Here is a 21,434-nt window from a genome sequence, read left to right as displayed (position 1 = left end):
ATATTACACTAATTTTAATCCCTTCAGGACAGAGTTATTATGGCATGGAGACCACATGGTGGCAGAGTTTTAAGATACTTTGTTCTTTACTCCAAGTACCCACCTATTGTGTTTAACAGAAGTCAAATCACTATTTTAGTGAATGGGCACAGCTGATGAAAAGACAATTTGAGAAAACTATTAAAAATATGTTTTTCTTCATTTTGCAAATTTGCACATTCAAGTATTTTCCAACAATCTGTAAAGACTGGAAGTTATTTACCTTTCTTGGCTTTGCATTACTATCAGAGTTGGGTATACATGAACTTTTCTGACACTCCAGCATGGACAAGCAACACATTGCATAAGTATGCCCTTTTAGAATGCCTTTTGTGGCAACACCATGTAGCAAGTAGATAGTTTGTACTAGTCATAAGAATGACTAGTTAAGGCTCAAAGCCTCATTCTTCATGCATTTTCCCTCTAGCGTAACAAAGTATTAAAAAAAAAACCAGGCAGTACAGGACATGACAATGACAAAAAAACACAACCCAACATATTTAGAAATCTAGCAAGCTGGAAAGGTTACTTAAAAAGCACAACTCTTTCCCCTCAATTCCCACTAACAAGGAAAACAGGAATTATTTTTTTTAAATTCCAATTTAGAAAACACATCTTGTTTCTCTTCTTCAGTAAAGATAAACAGGGTTTTTTTAGAGTCAGTATCTCAGTTCAGTTTAAATGGGTTACAGGGTAGGCAGAACTGAAGGTCATGTTGCAGTGAGCTCACAGACAGTGGCTGCCCATTTTGAACTATGTAAGTTCATTAAAGCTCCTACTATATTCACCCATCAGAGCAAAGTGCAACTGTAAGTAGTATTTCATTTATTAGCTATGTTTATTGGAATGGAAACAAGCTATTTTCAAAGTTTTCAAGTTCTTGGTCCCTAAATGCATATGATAAACAAAGGAAATGTTAACTTAAACAAGTCTGCATAAACAAACTTGCAAGGAAAACGTTAATGTTAAACATTTTGTTCCACTCATTCTCAGCTTGCTTTAAAGCAAACAAAAGAAAGCCCTTTCAAAGCTAAAAAGGAGTCACCCACTGATCATACTGTTCCAGGTTTATATTCACACCATTCTAAGCCAAGTGCAAAAGAGGAGGAAAAATCCCAAAACCTTGGAGTTACATAGCCCAGAAATTTATTGAATATTTGCTCAAATACATTCTGTATAGAACTGTTCCACTTGCTTGGTTTTGCTGCTCCCAGGAAAAATCATGAACAGATGCACCGAGCTGCAATCACCCATTAGGAATTGTTATGTATGAAAGTGTTAAGTATGGGGCTGTAAACTCCATCTGGCCAGATCTGTGTCTTGAATTTGGCTAGGCACCTTCCTTTCAAAGGGTCAAATTTGTGTAAGTTGCTGCACCAAATGTTATTTAGAAGAGCCTTTTATGTTTTGTTTTTTTTAAAGCAGGGAAACACTTCATATATTTGCTTTTGAAGTTTTCAATACTGGAATCATTTAGTCCCGAGTGTTTGCAATGGGGATTCTAATTTTTCATATGGTCTCTCTTCTAAGTATCCCAGAACATTTAGTCTTCTGTTTTGGCTTCCATTTCCTCGGCATCATCATCCCCATCCACTTCAGCATTTTCCCTCTCCAGTCTTTCCAACTGCCTTGCAAGCTCAGTCTCGTCTGTGTCAGTGACCACCTTAGGCTGAAAAATACCAAACCAGAACACATGGCAAACTGTCATAAAGAAAGGTCACCTGATTTGTAGACTCTGATTCTAGATAAAGAGCAAAAGATAAAATATGTCCTGAAGTCACACAATAGAACCCAGGAAAATTAGATTTTCTGGTCTTTTGTTTATTTCAGGAACAGAGAGGTCCTGAATTTTCTGGTTTTTTTAATAACTTAGCAACACTTTTTGCTGAGATTTCTTGTAGCACTACAGATCTTGCTCTACTTTAGAAGTATTGCAAGGGAAAAAGTTGTATTTTAGAATGTTATTTGTTCTTACCTCCATCTGCACATTAAAGACCCCTCTCTTCTCCTCTATTTTTTCTTTAATTACAGCCATGGCTTGATTCAGAACAGACAGTCCTTCAGTTCTCTCCAGTGTTGTAGTAGTCATCACATAACGAGGAGGGGCTATCAGATTAATCTACCACATTGCAAAGATTGGGGAAAAAAGCAAACTCAGTAACAAAGGTAAAGATATTATGCCTAGTTAGACTAAAAATTAAAAGCATTAAAATCCATATGTTTTCCTTTTTTTATGATGACTGACTAATTAAACAATTTCTTTTGTTACAAGAGACCATTATAAAAAGTAATTTTCAAAGGAAAAAGTACTTCCGAGTTTTTTTAAAGACACTTATTCAGTAGCTCACTTAACATCCAAAAACTGTTGGGGAAGAAAAACTAGGCATGGGTACAGCAGTCATTCTACCAACACTCAAGTGTCAGTGGAGCAAATTTTCCTTTTTTTATACAACCTTATACCTGAAAATAGAATTTATTGCTCCCTAGTTAAGGCTGCATTAAGGAACAGTGGGTATGTTCTGTGCCAATACTAGAATTTAATAAATTGAACAGAATAAATACAGCTTCCCAGACTTTGAAAGACATTGTACAACCACAAAAGGACTGCCAGCACATAGCTGAAGGAAGTGTGTCACAGCCCTGCCAGAGAAGAGCTGGAAATCAGGCACATGGCAGAGCAATTGCACACTACTGGTCCCTGAGTGCATCAGAAAACTTCGCTTTAGATTCCATTATTAAGACTGACACTCACTTTGATGGGCATGTTCTCCGTGGAACAGTTCAAGCCTGCTCTCAAAGCTTCTTTTACTGCATCTATGCCTTCATAACCATAACACGCCACCTCAATATCTGTGACAGAGAAATACAAATAATAAAATTTTACCAAGAGCAGCAAAATATTAAAAGCTTTTTAACTTAAGCTTTAATAGATCTTTTTAGCAACCAATTTTTTTGTTTGTTTACCCACAATGAGAGCCGCAGTAACTCCCAAATCTGAGGAAGGTATTACATTTGCTTGACTTTTAAGTTAATGTAAGAGTCTTTATAAATTCTTTAGACAAGGAAACATTATACCTTGCATTTCAGAAAGCTGGGATACAAAATAATACACTCATATTCACTCACTTCTCATCTAACAAATACACCACCAATAATTATGTATTTCACATGGAGAGATGAAGATATAAAAGCAATAAATATCAGAGAAAAGCCCAAATCAGGAAAAGTAAAACTTGAAAAGGAGCACATCCACAAAGTTATGGAATTCCATCAGCAATTACAACAGAGGCACAGAGGCATCACTTGAGGAGCATTAAAATACATTTTTATAAGGTTAACATATGGTTAGAATTAGTTAGCTATAGCCTTTTGTAGGTATTTGAAAATCAAGGCATAAAGTAATATTGGCAGTATCTGTAATACCCTGATCAGTGTAAAGACAAAGATTTCTTTACCTGCATAGCAATGGCACAAGACTAAGCTACACAAAGAACTTGGTTTCACTTCCAGGTTAACTCATGAAAATCTGCTAATTCTGAACTGTCAGGAACGAATTCACAGAGGAACATCCCAGTCAACCTCAGGGTGAGAAAACAAGCCAATGGCAAGATTCTATACTTGTGCTGATGACAAAATTAATGACTTAGACCATAAGAACTAAAAATGCAGCATGAAGGAAGTAAGAAGACATGCTCTTTATTTTCAAAAGTGATTAAGTACTATTCATGTCAGTAAATGCACTCTTCATGGCAATCAAATTTTTGAATTCTCTGTTAACTCCTGGCATTCTAAAGCAATAGGTAGAGGAATTTTATATTACCTTACTTTTTGTACTCTTTTCTTGATTTCAGAGTGGAAAAGGCTTATTTCTTCTCTCCACAGTAATCAACAAGTGTTCATACTCTTCAATATACACTTGCAGAGCAGAGGCAATTTCTCAATCTAGTTAAAAATGTGATTTGGCTACAGTATCAGTTTAATGGCAAGCATGCCTTTAGGCTGTTTTGTAGAGACAGATTTACAGTTTTGAAGTATGTCTTCTGAAGTCGTGCAGTCATGTGCTATTTCTGCCCACACTAAATTAGTAAGAGACAAACCAGCTCATACATTAAAGACATGTTAGGCTTGAGCTGATATATTCTACTGAATGGTTTGCAATCAACCTGTTAGAAATACTATTTTTACATGTTTATCAACAAGTGACTAAGGTGCATGCTGTAGCTGTGCTGACAGAATTCAATTATCCTGTCAGGGAACCAATGAATTTAAAACTCTGAATAATGAAAAAGAATGTTGTAGATACAGTAATAACTATAAAATATTTAGTTTCATTGTGTGCCAATGCAATATGACAGACCCCATTATCTATCATGACAACCAGTCCGTGTTCCAAGGAATCTGCACTTTGGGAGGAAAAATAAAAGCCAAACCACCTTGCACTTTGGGACAGAACCCACACAGGCAATTTGAAAGCAATCCTTTATTAAAGTGTCTTAATTCTGAACAACTCCATTCAAATATCAGTATTATGAACCATTAGTTTTAACTGAGTTTACAGTTTGCAACAAGATACACTATCTTGACCTAAGCATAAAGATGGGTTCAAGGAGCATGTGGGAAGAACTCACCAGCTCGGATTTTGACTGCCTGTGGTGTCAGACGTCTGTTAATATTGTCAATCAATACACGCCTCTCTTCCTCTGTCAGATCCAGGCTATCCAGGATTGCAGGGTCTCTGAGCCAAGCAATGCAACATTACAGAAGTTATACAGAAGAGGAATTCAACACAACATAAACTTCTGGTATTATTTATATTTCTTAGCATAATCCTAGATTCCTACTAGGCAAAGAAAACAGGGAAATTTCTTAAGAACCCATTGCAACACTGCAAGAAAATGAACACATCTATTTTCAAAGCATTTTCTATTGGTAAACACAGCCGTTTACTCAATCTGTTCCTGGAAGGAATAATCTGAATTATTTAAAATTTTTTTTAAAGTGAAGGAATGGCTTTTCTCCTGCTCCCTCTATATGAAATAAATAGAATGTGAAAAGTATCCAGCTTCTTGATATTTTTGTATTTCCTCCAACGTGAAGATAAACTCATACCACATAAAAGCAAATCCATTATGAATCTGGAGTTTTAAAATTATTTTAGTGTTTTATTCAAACACAAGATACTTGTCATTCTACAAAGTAACCCACATTCATTACATTATTTATTTGGTTATTTGGTAGTTGTTTTTAACAGTACCTGCATCACAGACAAATACTTATCTGCTGGCTACAGTCTCAGCTAAAGCAAGGATAAAGGCTTTTTAAATCCTAAGCTAATAGTTTCAAGCTCAGAGATCACAGAAGCAAACTCCTCTGCTGATTACCAATATAAATTAGCAGCTCTTTTTTAAAGAAGTGGTGTCAATTTTCTATTGCTGTGTTAAATTTATCCCAAATCTATCTGAAATAGAGAACATAAGCAAAAAACTCACAAAAACAGTTCCTGCTCTGCAGAGACAAAAGTTGCAGTTTTCTGAGAAAAAAAATAACAGATCACCTACGATGCTACCAGCAGGCAAACATGAAATAAAATTGCTTAAAAGACAGAGGTAGTACTAGAGATTGGTCTCTGCTGCCAACAAAACATCATCTTTCATGCTTTTGTATGCTAAGAATAGAGAGTAGAAGGGCCAAACAAGCAAACAGAACCCAGAAACATGACAGGCTTTACAGATCAAAATATAAACCTGTAGGGCAGAAGTGATTTATGGTACATACAAATTCTGCTTTATTTCCAAACTATCCTTTTAAATCATTTGGTAGGCTTTCAACAACACATCTCCGATGTTTAATTTTTACTGATTAGAAGGTAAATGTACCGTGCAATTTCTGCCACAAGTATCACGCTATGTAAAACTCCAAAACACTAATTCTCAGTACAAAGAAAGGAATAACAAGCCAAATTCTTAGAGGGAATTCTAAACCTCACACAGCATTCTAGCAAAAATAGGAAGTCAGCAATATCCACGTTGTTCTACTCCACTGCTATACATTTATGTAGGAGCACACCAGGAACAAATAAAAGTTGCAGCCCACAGTCAGAAATCTTAAGCCATTACTGATGGGAAGCTGTTTTGAGAACAGACAGCTTCAGAAGTTTGTGCTCCAAACTGAATAGTGAATGAGGAACAAAAGGCCTGTGCTCAGGAGTATACAACTGAAGTTAAAAGAGCCAGAGTGACTAGAGGTGTTTTATTAAAAACTTCTCTTATACAGGTGTGTAACTAAGTATTTATCAGTTAAGAGTGATCTAGAATTCCTTTTACAGCAATATGTCCAGATTTGCCCTTTATCAGTAAATTTGCTATCACCAGAAAATAATCATGACAATATGAAACAAAACACGTTAATTTTAAACGAGGACACAAGCTGTTTCTTCCCCCAAACTGCAGAGCTGGTTTTCAGCTACTCAAAACACTACCGAGTGCCCTGCCTGCTAGAGTCACTGCCGTTTCTAAAAGCATTATTACTGCCATCCAGCGTTCACCTCCCATTCATCACTCACACTCAGGTGCAATGAAAGAACAAAGCTGAAAATGTTTACTGAGAAATCCAGTTTAGGATTGACAATTTCATGGCAGATTTTATAGAGGGAAACCAAATACTTCGATTCTGAAAGCAAATTAAAATATCAGACTCTGTTAAAAACTAAAAGCTATCTATCTCAGTGCATATTTCCTCAGCATCACAATATCCACCTTTCTGTTCGTAATTCCATTTCTAAGTTTATGATCCCCTTCTTCAAGTGATGATCCACTTCTTCAGAAGTGGAGAGAAGTAGCAAGTCAGCTTGTTGCATTTAAAAAAAGAAAAAAGCTGCCTGTGCAATGGAAGAGGGACAATCAGCTCTGAGCAAAATGTCTTGGACATAAAGCTAGCTATTTCTGATAAACTCTGCCTGGGACTAAAACCAGGCAAATTCTGACAAACAAAGACCAGTGGTTCTTCCTCTACTAGACTGATGTTAAAATTTACTAGATTTACTTGACCAGTATATTCTTCATACTGATTCTGGGAAAGAAACCCAATGATACAACCCAAAATATTGTGGTGACAGTTTTACTTTACTTCAGGAAATACTTGTCTGCAATTTGAAATAAGCCCCTAGAAGCATAGAAAAAGTCCTTACGAGACTGCATGCTTGAATGCATCATAAGCACCATATCCAGGTCTTTTGTACTTGTCATCAAACACCCAGGCAGTTCTCTGGAACAGGCTCTCCAGCTGCTCATCCTTAGTGTACTCCAAGACTTCAGCAACGTGGCGAAGGATGCTGTAAACCTGCAACATCAGAGTGGTAAAAATCCCAAACCAAATACTGAAAGCAGACAAAAATTTCTACTTGGAAGTGTTAAGACAACACAGCAGTAAGGATGGGAGCCTGAAACTACCTGCACATCTTTTCAATAAAAAGTTGCCCACAGTGTGCTAAACCAGCACATACTTTTGGATTTCTCATGATTTAATACCCTTTTACATCATAAGTTCTCAACTGACACCTTTCTTGATCTATTAATCATTTAATAAGCAGATTACCATGTAACACTCCTAGACACATAAGCTGGTTATATATCTTTGCATGGGTAAATGAGAATCCAAATATGTCTGATACCTGAATGCTTTACTTTTATCTATGTCTGGGAATTTTGGTTGCTCAAGGAAAAGGCTGGAAATACACGGGGCCTAAATAGAGAAAGGCAACTTACAGTCTTTGATTTTGTGAATTTGTCTTCACATTTGATTGCCTCCTCTGGAGAAACTCTTCTTTTTGACAAATCGATATAACCTATTGGGGGAGATGATTTTAAAAATGTCAGCCATTGTGCAATCTAAGTCTGACTCCTTCAAGAGAAGCTCAAGAACAAACACTCTGGCTCAGGATTTGCCCCCTGCCTACAATATCCTCATATTTTGCTACAGAGAGAAACAAGACCAAACCTTGATGAATTTAAGCAAATTATGATCTAAATTAGGATAAAAAATTCTTTCTACTGTAAATCCTTAAAGTAGCAAATTTTATCTCAGCAACTACTCATCTATAAAAAAAATCATTCCAGCAAACAAAGCAGCAAATTTAAGGCATATTTTTCTAGTCCTCAACACAATTTAATTCAAGTCTAGCACCTCATCACTTTAGCTCTGAACAGACTCCTGATAAAATAGGGTCAGCCTGAAAGAAATCCCATGAAAAAAATTCTTTTGAACTCTCTTCTGAATTATAAAAGGCCTCCACCTATTTCTCACAAACTATACATTCTCCAATAAGTTCAATAAAAGACCACTAGATGAATTCCAGATGTGTTTCTCTGTTAATATGAAAACAAGATTAATTAGTAAAAGTATAATTTCATTAGAGATGTTGGGAAACTTATTTCACTTCAGATTTATCTGCAATAAGTTTATTCTTGCCCTTCTTTTGTCTCTGCTTTTCCTTATCCTGTCATTCATTATTTATTCTCAGAGTTAACTGCAGTCTCAGAAGTATTCTAAAAGAGCATTTAACTTGAGAAACATCATACCAACAGTTAATATTTCTAGGAGACATGCTCAGTGTTTATTATTTCTGTACATCTGGACAGAGATTTTAGAGATTGCGTGGAATAATATTATCAAAATCTGAAATTTTCTCAATAGAAATTACATTTAAAAAACCTTCAAAGATTCAAATGTTCAAAAGACAGGAAAACTAAAACTACCTGTACAATTCTAACTTTTCCCTACAGAATTCACAATGATTACATACTTGTCATCACCTTTATCAATAAGGTTTGAGACTTGTTAACAAACAGGATGGATTGTCAGCACTAAATGCTTAGCATCTAGGAATCTACAGCAAATGATGCTTCTCTTCAGCTGACTTAGAAAATCTACACAGATACCAAAAGAAAATTTCACTTCACTATAGTCCAGTGACTGATCTGGTGAGGACCCACTTAAATTTTTACTGATGTTTATTTGCTTTCATTAACCCAATTCCCAAAGAACAAAGAGGAATAGAAGAACAATCATAGGTATGGTCAGTGATGGTCTATTTTATTTCAATGCTCAAAAAAAGTAGTCCTAGCAAAACCCACAAACACCTGCTTAGTTCATCTGCATTTCTGTCTACAAATTCAATCTTGACAGAGCCCACCACAGGCCCAGATACCTTTCTCTTTGTCAACTCTTATGACCACGACGCACTCGTTCCTGCCGATGCGGATGAGTTTGTTTATGGACCGGATGCGTCTCCTGGACAGCTCGCTGAGGAGGATCATGCCTTCGATGTTGTTGTACTCCAGCAGGCTGACATAGGCTCCCATTTCAGCAATGGACCGAACGTTGACCATCACTACATCTTCCACCTCGGGGAATTTATGTTGGTAGAATCTACAGCTTAGTCCCGGCATTCTGGAATTCAAGCAGAAAAATCAAAGGTTTTATTTCACAGTACATCACTGCCTCCTCCTACAAACACGGCAATAGACCAGCAAAGACTGGGGACAATAGAGAAGAACAGTGGCAGAAAAAGTAGCAATTAGGATAAGGTTGTACTTAGGGTTTAGTACAAATTAAGTAATAAATTATCTTGTATTTCAAATACTATTACCACAACCATTTCCTAAGATGCTATTTTTTTGCCTTAATGGAGAAAAAGCTTTGCTACCCAGACTTCATTACACACTTCACCTGTCATACTGCCTATACACAGAACACTGGAAAGGCTTCTTCGAGTGGTGGAAAGGTGGGACTGCACACCTCACGTGCATGTAAAGTCATCAGAGTGTAACATTTTCACAGAGTTCTGAGTTGGGACTCTCAAGGATCATCAACTGGACTGTAAGAGCAAGAGGACATAAGAGAGAAGCATGCAGTGCTCATGAAGCATTTTGTATGCACATAAGACAGCATGTGAGGCTAACAAAATAAGAGGCAAGATGGAAGTTTCTGTAGTACTGAGGAGAAGCAGACTCTAGATGACTTTTAAACTCAGCACAAGATGTTCAGAGTAATCCTGCAAGACCTGTTCCAAAGGCCAATTGTCAGCAAAGAAAGCAAAGGCATTATTTAGAACAGAACTAGCCTGGCCTGAAGTACTGAAAAGGGAAAAAAGTGCCCCCCAACAGTCAGGAGGGGAAAAAACCCAACAAAGTCACATGAAAAAAACCAGAATTCCTTCATTATACATTAAAAAAAAAAAAAGGCAAAAGCAATATTTCATAATCAAGCAGTGATAAGAAGGAATACTTAAACTGCTTTATTTTTTTGATAATGAATCCATATGCTCTTAAAAGTCTAAGTTTTGTCTAAGTTAGTTCAGTTGTCTATGCCTTGAAGTTTCACACAGAAATTTTTCTACAGGAAATTTTTCCAGCAGCAGCCCAAGATGCCAAGTCAAATGCTTCACTCCTTCAGAAGATTTTAGTCACCAGTTTTAAGTCATGATCTTTACAGCCTTGCTCATGCTTCCTAGCTATAAGAAAATTTAAAATCAGAGTAGACAGATAATGACAAATGCTATGTACACATGTCCACACAATTAAGAAGACCATTTCCACCCTTATTTTAATTCTTAACTTGTAGAAAGGGGAAATACAGACTAGTAAAACATTATAAAAACACTCTGAATGTTTTGTATAACTTATGTAAGCTGAAGCTGAACAAAGAACTCCAAGGTTAAAAAGGAAAACTTTACGGTCTGGCTTTCTAGTCTACTGAATGCAGCTCTGCTCAATCCTGCCGGTACTTCTGGGGTACACAAGCAAGCCGCACTGCAAAGCGACAAACCCGAGCCACAGCGAGCAAGAGCGGACAAACACCACTCCGCTCCTCTCCCCAGCCACAAGGTTTTTATTTTGGCCTTCTGTTCCCCAGGAGCAGCACTAGGCCCACCGCGCCGAAGCTGGCGTTCAGAGGCTTTTCCCGCGGCTGGACACGCCTCAGCCGAGGCCCTCTCGGCCGCACGGCGTCCGCAGAAACGGAGCCGGTCCCGAGCGGCGCCGCCGGCACGGCCGCTGCCCGCGGGCGCCGCGGCACCGGGCGCGGCCCCGCGGCACCGGGCGCGGCCCCGCGCGCGGCCCCGAGCGGCGCGGCCCCGAGCGGCGCGGCCCCGCGGGCTGCCGGGCGCGGCCCCGAGCGGCGCGGCCCCCCCGGCCGCGGGCCCCGCGCGAGGGCCGGGCCGCGCGCGCGGCGGTACCTGGCTGCGGCCCGGGCGGTCTCGCGCTGCGCTCGCGCACCCCAGTCCCGCGCTGGCTCCGCTCGTGCCGCCGCGTGCGCCCCGCCGCCGCCGCCCCACTGCGCAGCTGCCGCGACGCCGAGGAGGAGAGAGGGGTCGCGATCCCCTCGAGCGCCCCCTGGCGGCGGGAGGCCGGAGCCTCGGGCTCAGCCAATCGCGTCTCCTCCTGCCGGCCCCGGCAGACACGTGACGCGAGCGGCGCGCCCGGCGCCGCGCGGGCCCCGCCTCGCGCGGGGGCGGGGCCGAGTCACGTGAGGGCGGCGGCGACGGCCGGTCCCGGCCCCGGCCCCGGCGGTGACAGCGGAGACAGCCCGAGCCGGCCCCGCCGCAGCCATGTCGGCCAAGGACCGCATCGAGATCTTCCCCTCGCGGATGTGAGTGTCCGCCGGGACGGGTCGGGACAGCGCCCGGGGGGAGCGCGGGGGTCCGTGCCGTTGCCGAGGCGGCGGGAGCGGCGGCTCTCGGGGCGCTCGGGGCTCCTCACCGGGGCTCGGCGCTCGCAGTCGTTCCGCCGGTTGCCCCGCGCCGCCGAGCGGGGCTCCCCCGGTTCTGTGACGGGCCGCCGAGGGCCCCTGATCCCAACCTTCAGCTTCTGCTTCCCGGCTCCGCGTCAGCTCTGTCTGGCCTTAGAGGGACGTGGCAGGGCCCGGCACCGAGATGCCGGTGTGATATTTAAAATAATGTGATTACGCAAGCCTTACCTAAAAAAGAACAATTTGTGGAATGTATGTGTAGGAAAAATGGACAAACGGAACGACAGCTTCCCATAACTTTGCAACAGAGGATACTGCTTCACGAGAGCTTGGCCATAGCGCGTTAAAAGAAGGAAGTAAAGTGCTCCCAGTGTAGTGGACAGTCAGGTAATTTTCCAGATCCAGACAGCAAACTGTTTGTCATGAAATCAGATGTCTCCTGAGAAAGCTTAGAAAGCTGCCAACAACACTGGAACTAAAGCAAACAATTGAATAAAATTGCTGGTTTAATAACACTGTTTAGTTTCTCTTGAGAACCCTCCAGGACAGACAGACTTTGCTTTAAGGTGAAAGGCTATTTTAAATCTTCTTGCATAAAAATGGGTTGCCTGCACATAATCTTTATAATAAAAAGGATGCCTTGAAGGACAAAAACCCTCAAACATAAAACAATAATTATTCACTCTGTAGGAGCTCAGGACATAAAAAGTAACAGTTTATATGGAAAGATTAATACATTACATGGCAAAGGTTTTGTTTTGAAATTTAGTTTAGAAATAAACTATTGCATACACGGGAATGAATTATTGCATACATTAAGTCATCTGGCCTCACTCCTGCTCTTTGGTAGTGCATTTTTCCATTCAGTTTAGGTGTGCAAGGAGGGGGCACTTCAATCACTTTTGAAAGGTACTTGGTTTTGTGAGGTGATGTGTCACTGTGGCATGAGGGTGGTCATATACAAAGACCTAATATTTACAAGCCCGTTTTTAAACGAGGTGATAGGCAATAATGTGGGTGCTGTTCCCAAAGAAATATAAGTTAGAATGGCAAAAGAAAGATGACCTGTGTCTGCAACAAATAATTTTGTTACCTGACAGAAGAGAATTTCACAAGGTTTACCTTTTATGTTGGTTTGGGGTTTTTTTTGTTGTTGTTATAAAGTAGCTTGCTGGTATGAGCTTCTTCTTCTGTGCTGGATGTCTTCAATTCCAGAAGTTGCTCAGTTTCCTTGAGAGTAAACAAAACTTTGTTTATTGCACTCTCAGAGCAAGTGAGGTCTTGCTTGAACTAGAAGACGAGCCAGTCTCTGGCAGGTGGTGAACAGAGCAAACAAGTTAGTTCAAGGTGATGACAGCCACCTGCTTGTTGGGAAAGTTCCCTTTTTACTCTCTGATTTTTTTTTAAATCATAAACATTCATAAAGTATTAATGGTTTTCAGTTAGACGTATTTGGTAGATGTTAATGGAGCTACTCTCATCATATACTAGTAGATGTGGTCAGTAATGGATTCCACTGTGTAGAAAGAATCTTAATTATACTTATTTTTTCCAAGGTCAGAGAGGAAGTGTGTAAGAACTTGACTTAAGCGGTGTCCTTTGTGCACAGTGGTTGCATGTAGAAAGCAGTGCAGTTTCTAATTTCACACAAGAAACCTGTAAGTGTGCTACTGGATGTAAAGGTGAAAGCTACAGCTAACTCACTAATATCCCTTTAAATTGTCGCTGCTTTTGATTGTCTTTGATAGCTTGTAAATCTCCTATGCAGCATATAAGCATAAGGAAAATCAGAATGTACAACTGCTGCATCTTCTTGCTCTGTAAAATCAAAACATGGCATCAACTGTTATGACCACATGAAGAATTTGCTTTGTCTGATTTTGAGAAGGTGGCATGGCAGTAAAAGAACTTAAAAGCAATACCCATGTCACAGCGACACTGGGTATTTGGAGTAGTTTGATTTCTGGTACTTCCAAGTCATGAAGAAAAATGAAAACTCTTATTTCCTATTATAGAAGCACTGAAAGATGTCTTGTCAATTTTCCATGAGTTTTGACTTCACAGATAATAACCTTGTAGTTCTCATTGATGATGGAGATAAATATAAATTCCCTTGATTTTAAATGGGAATCTAAAATTCTGTCCTGAAGTGGCCATCCTGTTTTACTGCAATGGTGTTTCATGGTTACTTCATAATTTCAGTCATATACATGTCAGAAAACTTCACCTAAGTTTTTTCCTAATCTCTTCAGATGATGCAGGATGCTTTTTCTTTATTCCTCTGCTTACCAGGGCTCAGACCATCATGAAGGCTCGTTTGAAAGGAGCCCAAACAGGTCGTAACCTCTTGAAGAAAAAATCTGATGCTTTGACACTTCGATTCAGACAGATCCTTAAGAAAATTATTGAGGTAGGTAAATTAGAATTTTCCTTTGTTTGGCTCACTTTAATGTTCTGTCTGTTGTGCATTCCTATTCTCCTAACTTCATTAGATAGGCTGGAATATAGGATGACTTTCTGGCTAACCTGTTTTTTGTAAGTGAGACTACTGAGAACACATGAGCAGCATTATGTTTCTGTGGCTGCAATGATACAGAAACTTGGAAGAGTTAATATTCTTCCCCTCTTTCCAGACAGTCTTAGCCTCTGCTCTCTTTTGTTTTACAAGTTCCCGATCATCTCTTCTATGTTACAGGGAATTTGCTCTGATACTGCCAAATACTTTGGGTATTAAAATGTTCTGTAGCCCCATTTTTATTGCTTTTTCTGGCTTGAGGGAATACTGCATATCTATAAAGTTTCTTCTTTGTAACATCTTGCATCTTTCTTTGTAACATGGATGACAAATCTGAGATAGTCAGTGGAGCCTACTCTGTGTTGTTCTGTTCTGCCCTATCAGATGGGTTTAGTTGTACTGTTTTTGCTGCAGCTGCTGCAGAGTCCGTGGTTAGCTGTGGTCCTTTGTTGCCACACTGTAGACAAGATCTCATCATGTCATGGCTTCCTATACATTGTCTAAAACACAAAGGCTGGTGTTTCTCAATAGTTTTTAGCTACAAGGGCTAAAAATCTGTAAAAATTGGGAAAAAACAGAGTGGGAGGAGAGTGCAGCTTCACAAAGCTGTATACATTTGTATGCTGAAAACAACCTTCAGCTGTCTCATAGTATTTCATACAATGTGAAACAAGAATATTTTCCTGCTGAGCCACTTTATTGTTCTTATTTAACCCCCATGTAATAGAATTTAATGAGTAAGGCAAATATTTTGCTTTTTCTATGAATTCTACAATGTGAAACAGCTGAAATATTTCTCTATTTTTGCCAGTCACCTGAGAATTACAATTACCAGTTTGAGAGTAAGCTATGCATATAGGACTTTCTCACTCTCTTCAATTTCTTCTCTTTAAGCTGCTAGGTTTTTATCCTGGAAAAGTAGTAACAATGTGCCTTGTATTTGTTGCCTTTTCTTTTTTAAACAGACTAAGATGCTGATGGGTGAGGTGATGAGAGAAGCTGCCTTTTCACTTGCTGAGGCGAAGTTCACAGCAGGAGATTTCAGGTGAGGATTGCTGGGCTTTTGTGAGGCTGTCCTATCTATGGGAAAGAGCTATCAACAAATTATTATTTCCTCTTTTGGAAAAAAAGGTAAATTCTTAAAAGCACCTCAAAAAAGATGATAGTGGACAGAATGAACTAATTTCTGTTATGTAAAGACAGGAGAGAGAGAACTTGCATAATGAAAACATATATTCCATTGGAAGCTAAACAAAGAGGAAAGATTACCAAGACTTTTTGTCCTTGGTTTGAGAAGGTGTTGCTTTTTGCAGCTTGGAATCAAAAATGTAGGGAAGCAAGAATTTATACCAGAGTATTGGACAATTTGTTAATTTGTTCTTTCTTGTGAATTTGAGGGATAGATGTAATGTGTGCTCTTTTCTGCCAGTAAGTCACACAGTGATTTTATCAGTTATCTCCTACCTCACTGACCTTTGTCTCACTAGGGCTAGAGAGGGCTGTATGGAAGAGGGGAAACAAATACTTTTCTTCCAGCATGATACTTTAATTGTATTTTAATAAATTACAGTCCTGTCTAGGGTGTTTGTGTAATTCATTCAAGTGTGCATGGGGAAGTGTTTAAAATTCAGCTGATGGTACTACCAACTAATGGGGAAGAGCCAAGTGATCAGACACAGTAGTAATCTGTGTGCTGCTGAAGTAAAGTCTTTTTGCCCTTTCATTTGGATCTAGTGCTGTTTCCTGTCCTAACTAGTCACTGTGTTTAGCTATAAACAAGTCAGATTCCACCCTGTAAGTAAACTGGACTTCAGCAGAGGAGTTAGCTCTAGTGACCTGTTCTTGGAAGACTTTAAGTTACTTTGGAATCCTTCAAGATGAATTGTTGTACAAGTCTGAGTTTGTTAATATGGTAGTGGGCAAATAAACTCATTAATTACCTGAAAGAACAAATACTAAAATGAACAAAATGTTGTAGCCTTGGCTTGCATTTAAAGCCTTGAAATTCCTTCACTTTCATTGTGAAAGAAATCTTACAGGTTGATTAGACTCAACGTTATTAAAATAATTTGCCGGACAACTGGCTAGTTTTTCAGTTATGCTTTGTAAATTTGGTCTAAGACGTTTCTAAATCACATTTCATAGACTCTGCATATTTTCCAAACTTAGCTAGCAACCTGTTTCTTTCAAAGCTTCTGTGTTAGCTTTGAAGACTGTGCAATGAATTGCAAGTAAAACTGAGCTAACAACACTTTCCAGGTCCTTGCAGCTATTTGATAACTGATTAATCTTGTATACAATGATGAGTTAATGAACCACTTCAACTTTCCTGATTAGGATTTGTATTTTCTTCCTTACAGTACCACTGTGATCCAAAATGTGAACAAAGCACAAGTCAAGATCAGAGCTAAGAAAGACAATGTAGCAGGTGACTCCTTTCCAGGCCCTGAGTACTTCAGCTCATAAGGGAATTGTGGGTGGAGACTTGGAAATAGGCAGGAATGTATCCAAACACTGTCTCCTTTTTTTCTTATCTGTCTGTAGGAACACTTGTAATTTGTTGTTTTATTCACATACAGCTTATGATTTTTATATTTGGTTACTTACCTCTTACAAAATAAGAAGAATATGTGTAAACTGCAGTCCAATTTCTGAATTTTTGGACAAAGTATAACTTCCACGGAGATTTACTGAAAAACAGATCGGGAGTTAAGCCCCAAAGTTAAATAAATTTCAGGCAATTGTCTATCCACACAGTTGTCTATGAAGAAAACAAGACATATAAATCAGGATTGAATGATTAAAATATTCCTTAAGCAAAGGGAGCATATTACTAAACATAATAAAACAGAATGAAACAGAATCCTTCCCTGAATTTTTCATGGGTCTTGATCTCTGCAAACTCAACACAATTCTGAAGTTCCATATTATATGTCAGAACCAGTATGACTTAATCGTTCCAAGCTACGTAGGAATATTTTGTAAACAAAGCTTCTGCCATTACATAATTAGAAGCAAATGGGGTAAAAGTGAGCTGTACTTCTTAAATCTGTAACCCTTTATGGCTCTGACATGCATTTTTGTTCGCTCTTGTCAGGTGTAACCTTGCCAGTTTTTGAGCATTACCAGGAAGGAGGGGACAGTAAGTACAACCCAAGTGTTTTCTGTCTTTGTGTACTTATAGCTATTTCATGCTCATACAGAAATACTGTCATGTCTTAATGGTAAGTCAGTTTACATCATACATATGGGTATTTACTTCCTTTAATGTTTTGCCTGCTCCTGTGACATGGAGGGATTATTACGAACTTCTAATAGATTCTACTTCACGAAATCAGTGAGTCTTTCAGGCGAAGAGAAGACTTGTACTTCCAGATTTTGAGACTTTTAAGTGTTACTAGAGACATGCACAACGTAAAACACTATAAAGACAAATTGTTAATGGGCAAAGGCTTTAGCTTCTCACTTGATAAGCTCTTTATATCTCTATAGTGTATAAAGTATTCATTTTTATCTAGTAAGGAATCACTATAATAGCAATAGTAACAATTAATTTTTGTTATTCAGGCTATGAGCTGACTGGCTTGGCCAGAGGTGGAGAACAGCTGGCTAAGCTGAAGAGGAACTATGCCAAAGCTGTGGAGCTGCTTGTAGAACTGGCCTCATTACAGGTTGGCAAGAGTTAAAAAAGAGCAGGATCATTGGTTTCTCACTTTTCTAAAATGAGAATATCATCTTTCAGTCAGTAGTCTCAGTGCTGTACAAAGTTGCAAACCTTAGCCATATTACTGCTTCAGAGGAATCCTTATTCTTTAATGCTCAGAAGAAAGTTTTTGGGAGAGTTGGTATTTGTAACTGTTAATGTGCAGTATTCAGCATGCTAGTGACATTACTAGAAAACATTCTGCTTCTATCAAGGACATAGTTTGTAAAGCTACATTATAGACTTGGCTTTCAAGTGCTCTTTGGTTTTGTGTACAGAATTGATGGAAATGTTAAATTTGTTATGTATTAACTATTTAATCCCATTCCATCAGACATCCTTTATTACTTTGGATGAAGCCATTAAAATAACAAACAGACGTGTGAATGCAATTGAACATGGTGAGTATATTTCCATTTGGGATACATAACATTTTTCTGTCTCTGTACAAGAAAAGGAGCAGGGTCAAGGAAGCTATTCTTTCATGCTAAAATTTCTCACCAGTTCAGGAATGCTTTCTAAAAAGCATTACAATTAGGCACATTGCAAGAAGAAAAAAATTAAAAGCCCAGTGGAATGGACTGGAGGACACAGAGATAAATGAATAGGTAAACATGAGAAAGTAATCAGGAAATTCTATTAGGACCCTACAAGACAAAAGTCTTACAAACATTCTGCAGTCCTGTTAGTAACTTTGACTTAACTGGTGAAGGCTGTTGACTAGAAGCAAAAGACATGATGTTTCTATGTGTTAAGATGTTTCAATAGCTAGCATAATAAACTTCAAACAACTATTATATATTTAACTTTAAATCACTCTAATGAACCTTAAAACTGTAATGGTGGTGCCCAGTGGAGAGGCTTGTGACTTCTTGGTTCTGGATGGAACAGTCCTTATGGCAATACCCTGGTATTTTATTTTGATCTGAATTCTTTGTTCTTCCTGTTCTTGTTTGTAAATTTGTTTCTTGCCACTTAAGTGCTACTACAATCCCAGCATTGGCTGTGATTCCTTTTGCTGCAGTGTCCAGAGTGCTTTGACTGTTTTACGTTGCTTTCTGAGTTTTTATGTCTGGATTTAAGAATTATTGCATGTACACAGTAATGTATTGTTATGTATTTCAGCCCATGTTTCCAAATCATCCTTTTCAGCAGTTTTTCATGGACTGGTTTCTTTGAACATACAGGCCTTAACTGCAGCTTGTTACTGAGAATATGACTTAGAAAAGGTTTCCTCTGCAGCCTTCCAAGTAATTTTGGTAGTGCTGGTAACAGATTTCTTCTTTCAACAGAGGATTCTGACACAGAGTTTGTGCAGTTTGGTGTTAAAGCTGTGGTTAGTGTCTTATCTTTCGTGATTATCTTGTATTTGAATATTTGTTTTCATGACGGCCTTTTTAAATGGATAATTCTAAGTAAAGGTGCTATACTAAAGTTTCTGAAACAATGTGATGGAAGAACATAGTTTTAATTCAAATTTTGCCCACTTGCCAGGACTTTATTATATTTTGTGTACTTGTCCATCAGGAAATAGTATGATCTTCCATGAAAGACATAGATTTCCCCTAGCAAAAAGAATTACTAAATTGACTTCAGACAACATCTGTGCAGTACATTAGATAACTTCTTGGCTAATATAACAGCAGTCCCAACTTCTTTATATTTTGTTTTTTAGTGATTATTCCCAGGATTGAGCGTACTCTTTCTTATATCATCACAGAACTGGATGAACGAGAACGAGAGGAATTCTACAGGTAAAAGACTAGTCAAAAGATGAGACTGGTCTCTTCCTAACATCGACCACTCCTCAGAAGGGAGTTAGAACTGTTCAAAAAATATGGAAGCAAATACTGTTAAACATGACCTAATTCTTACTGCACATGGAGTTTCCAGAGCTAGGTACTCACCAATTACTTGTCTGAAAGTTACAAATGAACCCCATCCATTCATGTTTTTATATCGCTGTCATTCTTCTTGCAGAGGGAATGATGTGATACAATACCCCGAGGTGTTCTGCTTTAACAACACCTTTGCCAATACAGTCAATGTTCTGGGCCACCTGAAACAAAAATGTCAAACCTGCAATGAATGAAAGAGGAATGAACTTGATTAAATACAAGCAGAATAGTATAAGGCAGTGTTTAGGGGCAAGAATATTATTTATAGTTTGGTTAAGGTTTTCAATTGCAGCAGCTAGCAATAAAAGCCTTTTATTTTTGCCATTTTGCCAAATTTGGTATTTGTTCCAGAATTTTTGTTTCCTGTGGAACTTTTCCAGGTAGCTTTATCAAGACCAAGTTGTATGGCATAGCTACTAACTGCTGTATGAAAACATATTCACTTCACAGATAAAGCTACATTTCTCTTCACAGGCTTAAAAAGATCCAGGAAAAGAAAAAAGTCTTGAAAGAAAAGTCTGACCAAGAACGGGAGCTGCGGAGGGCTGCTGGTGAGGAAAGTGAGCCAGCCAATCTCTTAGCGGAAGAGAAGGATGAAGACCTTCTCTTTGAGTAACCCTGCATAGTTGCTGTATATGGAGCAGGGGACCCAAAATACAGAATGTCCAGTTGCAATATAATTCAAGACATGTTGCCTCGAAGATACTTATGTGGCTTCTCATTTGGTGTCTGAGTCTTGAGTTGAATGGATTGTGGATTTCTCCTTGAAGATTAGAAATCTGGGAACTTGATTGCAGCATAGGAGGGAAGGCAGAAATGAGTCAGATGCTTTACTGTAAGGAAAGCGTTCCAGTCCATGTTTTGCCTGTTTCTTCACTTAGTAGGAATAACTGTTGATAGCTGTATTTTTTTTTGAAGGATGGCTCTGGATTTGCCTAATCAGATTCATCTAATTGCTCCCTTTCCTAGTACAAGCAGAAAAAAATGTTACTTAGGGAGAAAGGAGAAAGATGCACGTGAAGTTCTTTGCTGCTGAACCAGGAATGTTCAAGTTGCTTAGTATTGGCACAGCTGAAGTCAAATCCCTGTAAAGGAAACTCTAGTTTTCTAACCTGTTGATGAAATCCACAGTCTTCTGTGATATATTTTTGTTGCACGATTGTTACCATTGGCCTAAAATATCTACGGTTTTAATTAGAGGTTCTGCCAACTTGTGTACTGTCTGTGCTAGAAACAAGTGTAAATTTTAACTGCTAAAATACCTGGTGTCTGGCTCGAGTTGCTAGAAGATGACAGTCTTAAAAATGTTGTGTTGATTTCAAAATAAAACTTTGCTTCACCCTTTACCCCTGATGTGGAAACTACACAGAATACATCTCTTACAGCTGGTGCCCACATTTACTTTATCTTAACTGCTTTAAAATCAGTATGAAAAAGTGGGTCCCTCCTGCCAAAAGCACATAAAAAAAACCATCTAGCTACATGTTGCTGCAAATCTTCATTGATTCAGTAGGCTGGCAAGCAAAACAGGGTT

At 39.0% G+C, this 21,434-nt stretch overlaps 2 protein-coding genes across 2 annotated transcripts; one reads left to right on the top strand and one right to left on the bottom strand.

Annotated features, from left to right (window-relative positions):
• Positions 1–853: 853 nt before the first annotated feature.
• Positions 854–11,378, bottom strand: EIF2S1 (eukaryotic translation initiation factor 2 subunit alpha). The gene is made up of 8 exons (XM_021537037.2): positions 11,273–11,378; positions 9,245–9,486; positions 7,803–7,882; positions 7,226–7,377; positions 4,668–4,774; positions 2,792–2,889; positions 2,015–2,158; positions 854–1,708 (listed from the first exon to the last, which is right to left on the bottom strand). The coding sequence occupies exons 2-8, from the start codon at positions 9,483–9,485 to the stop codon at positions 1,583–1,585; spliced, it is 948 nt and encodes a 315-aa protein (XP_021392712.1). The 5' UTR covers position 9,486; positions 11,273–11,378; the 3' UTR covers positions 854–1,582.
• Positions 11,379–11,538: 160 nt separating this feature from the next.
• Positions 11,539–21,253, top strand: ATP6V1D (ATPase H+ transporting V1 subunit D). Its single transcript, XM_021537036.3, has 9 exons — positions 11,539–11,685; positions 14,077–14,194; positions 15,265–15,344; positions 16,660–16,727; positions 17,397–17,441; positions 17,867–17,970; positions 18,337–18,403; positions 19,678–19,756; positions 20,375–21,253. The coding sequence occupies exons 1-9, from the start codon at positions 11,645–11,647 to the stop codon at positions 20,514–20,516; spliced, it is 744 nt and encodes a 247-aa protein (XP_021392711.1). The 5' UTR covers positions 11,539–11,644; the 3' UTR covers positions 20,517–21,253.
• Positions 21,254–21,434: the final 181 nt, after the last annotated feature.

This window comes from Lonchura striata, chromosome 6, assembly GCF_046129695.1.
Source record: "Lonchura striata isolate bLonStr1 chromosome 6, bLonStr1.mat, whole genome shotgun sequence".
Classification (NCBI taxonomy): domain Eukaryota; kingdom Metazoa; phylum Chordata; class Aves; order Passeriformes; family Estrildidae; genus Lonchura; species Lonchura striata.
Note: the sequence above shows the minus strand (reverse complement) of the source record. Positions and strands in the feature narration are given on the sequence as shown.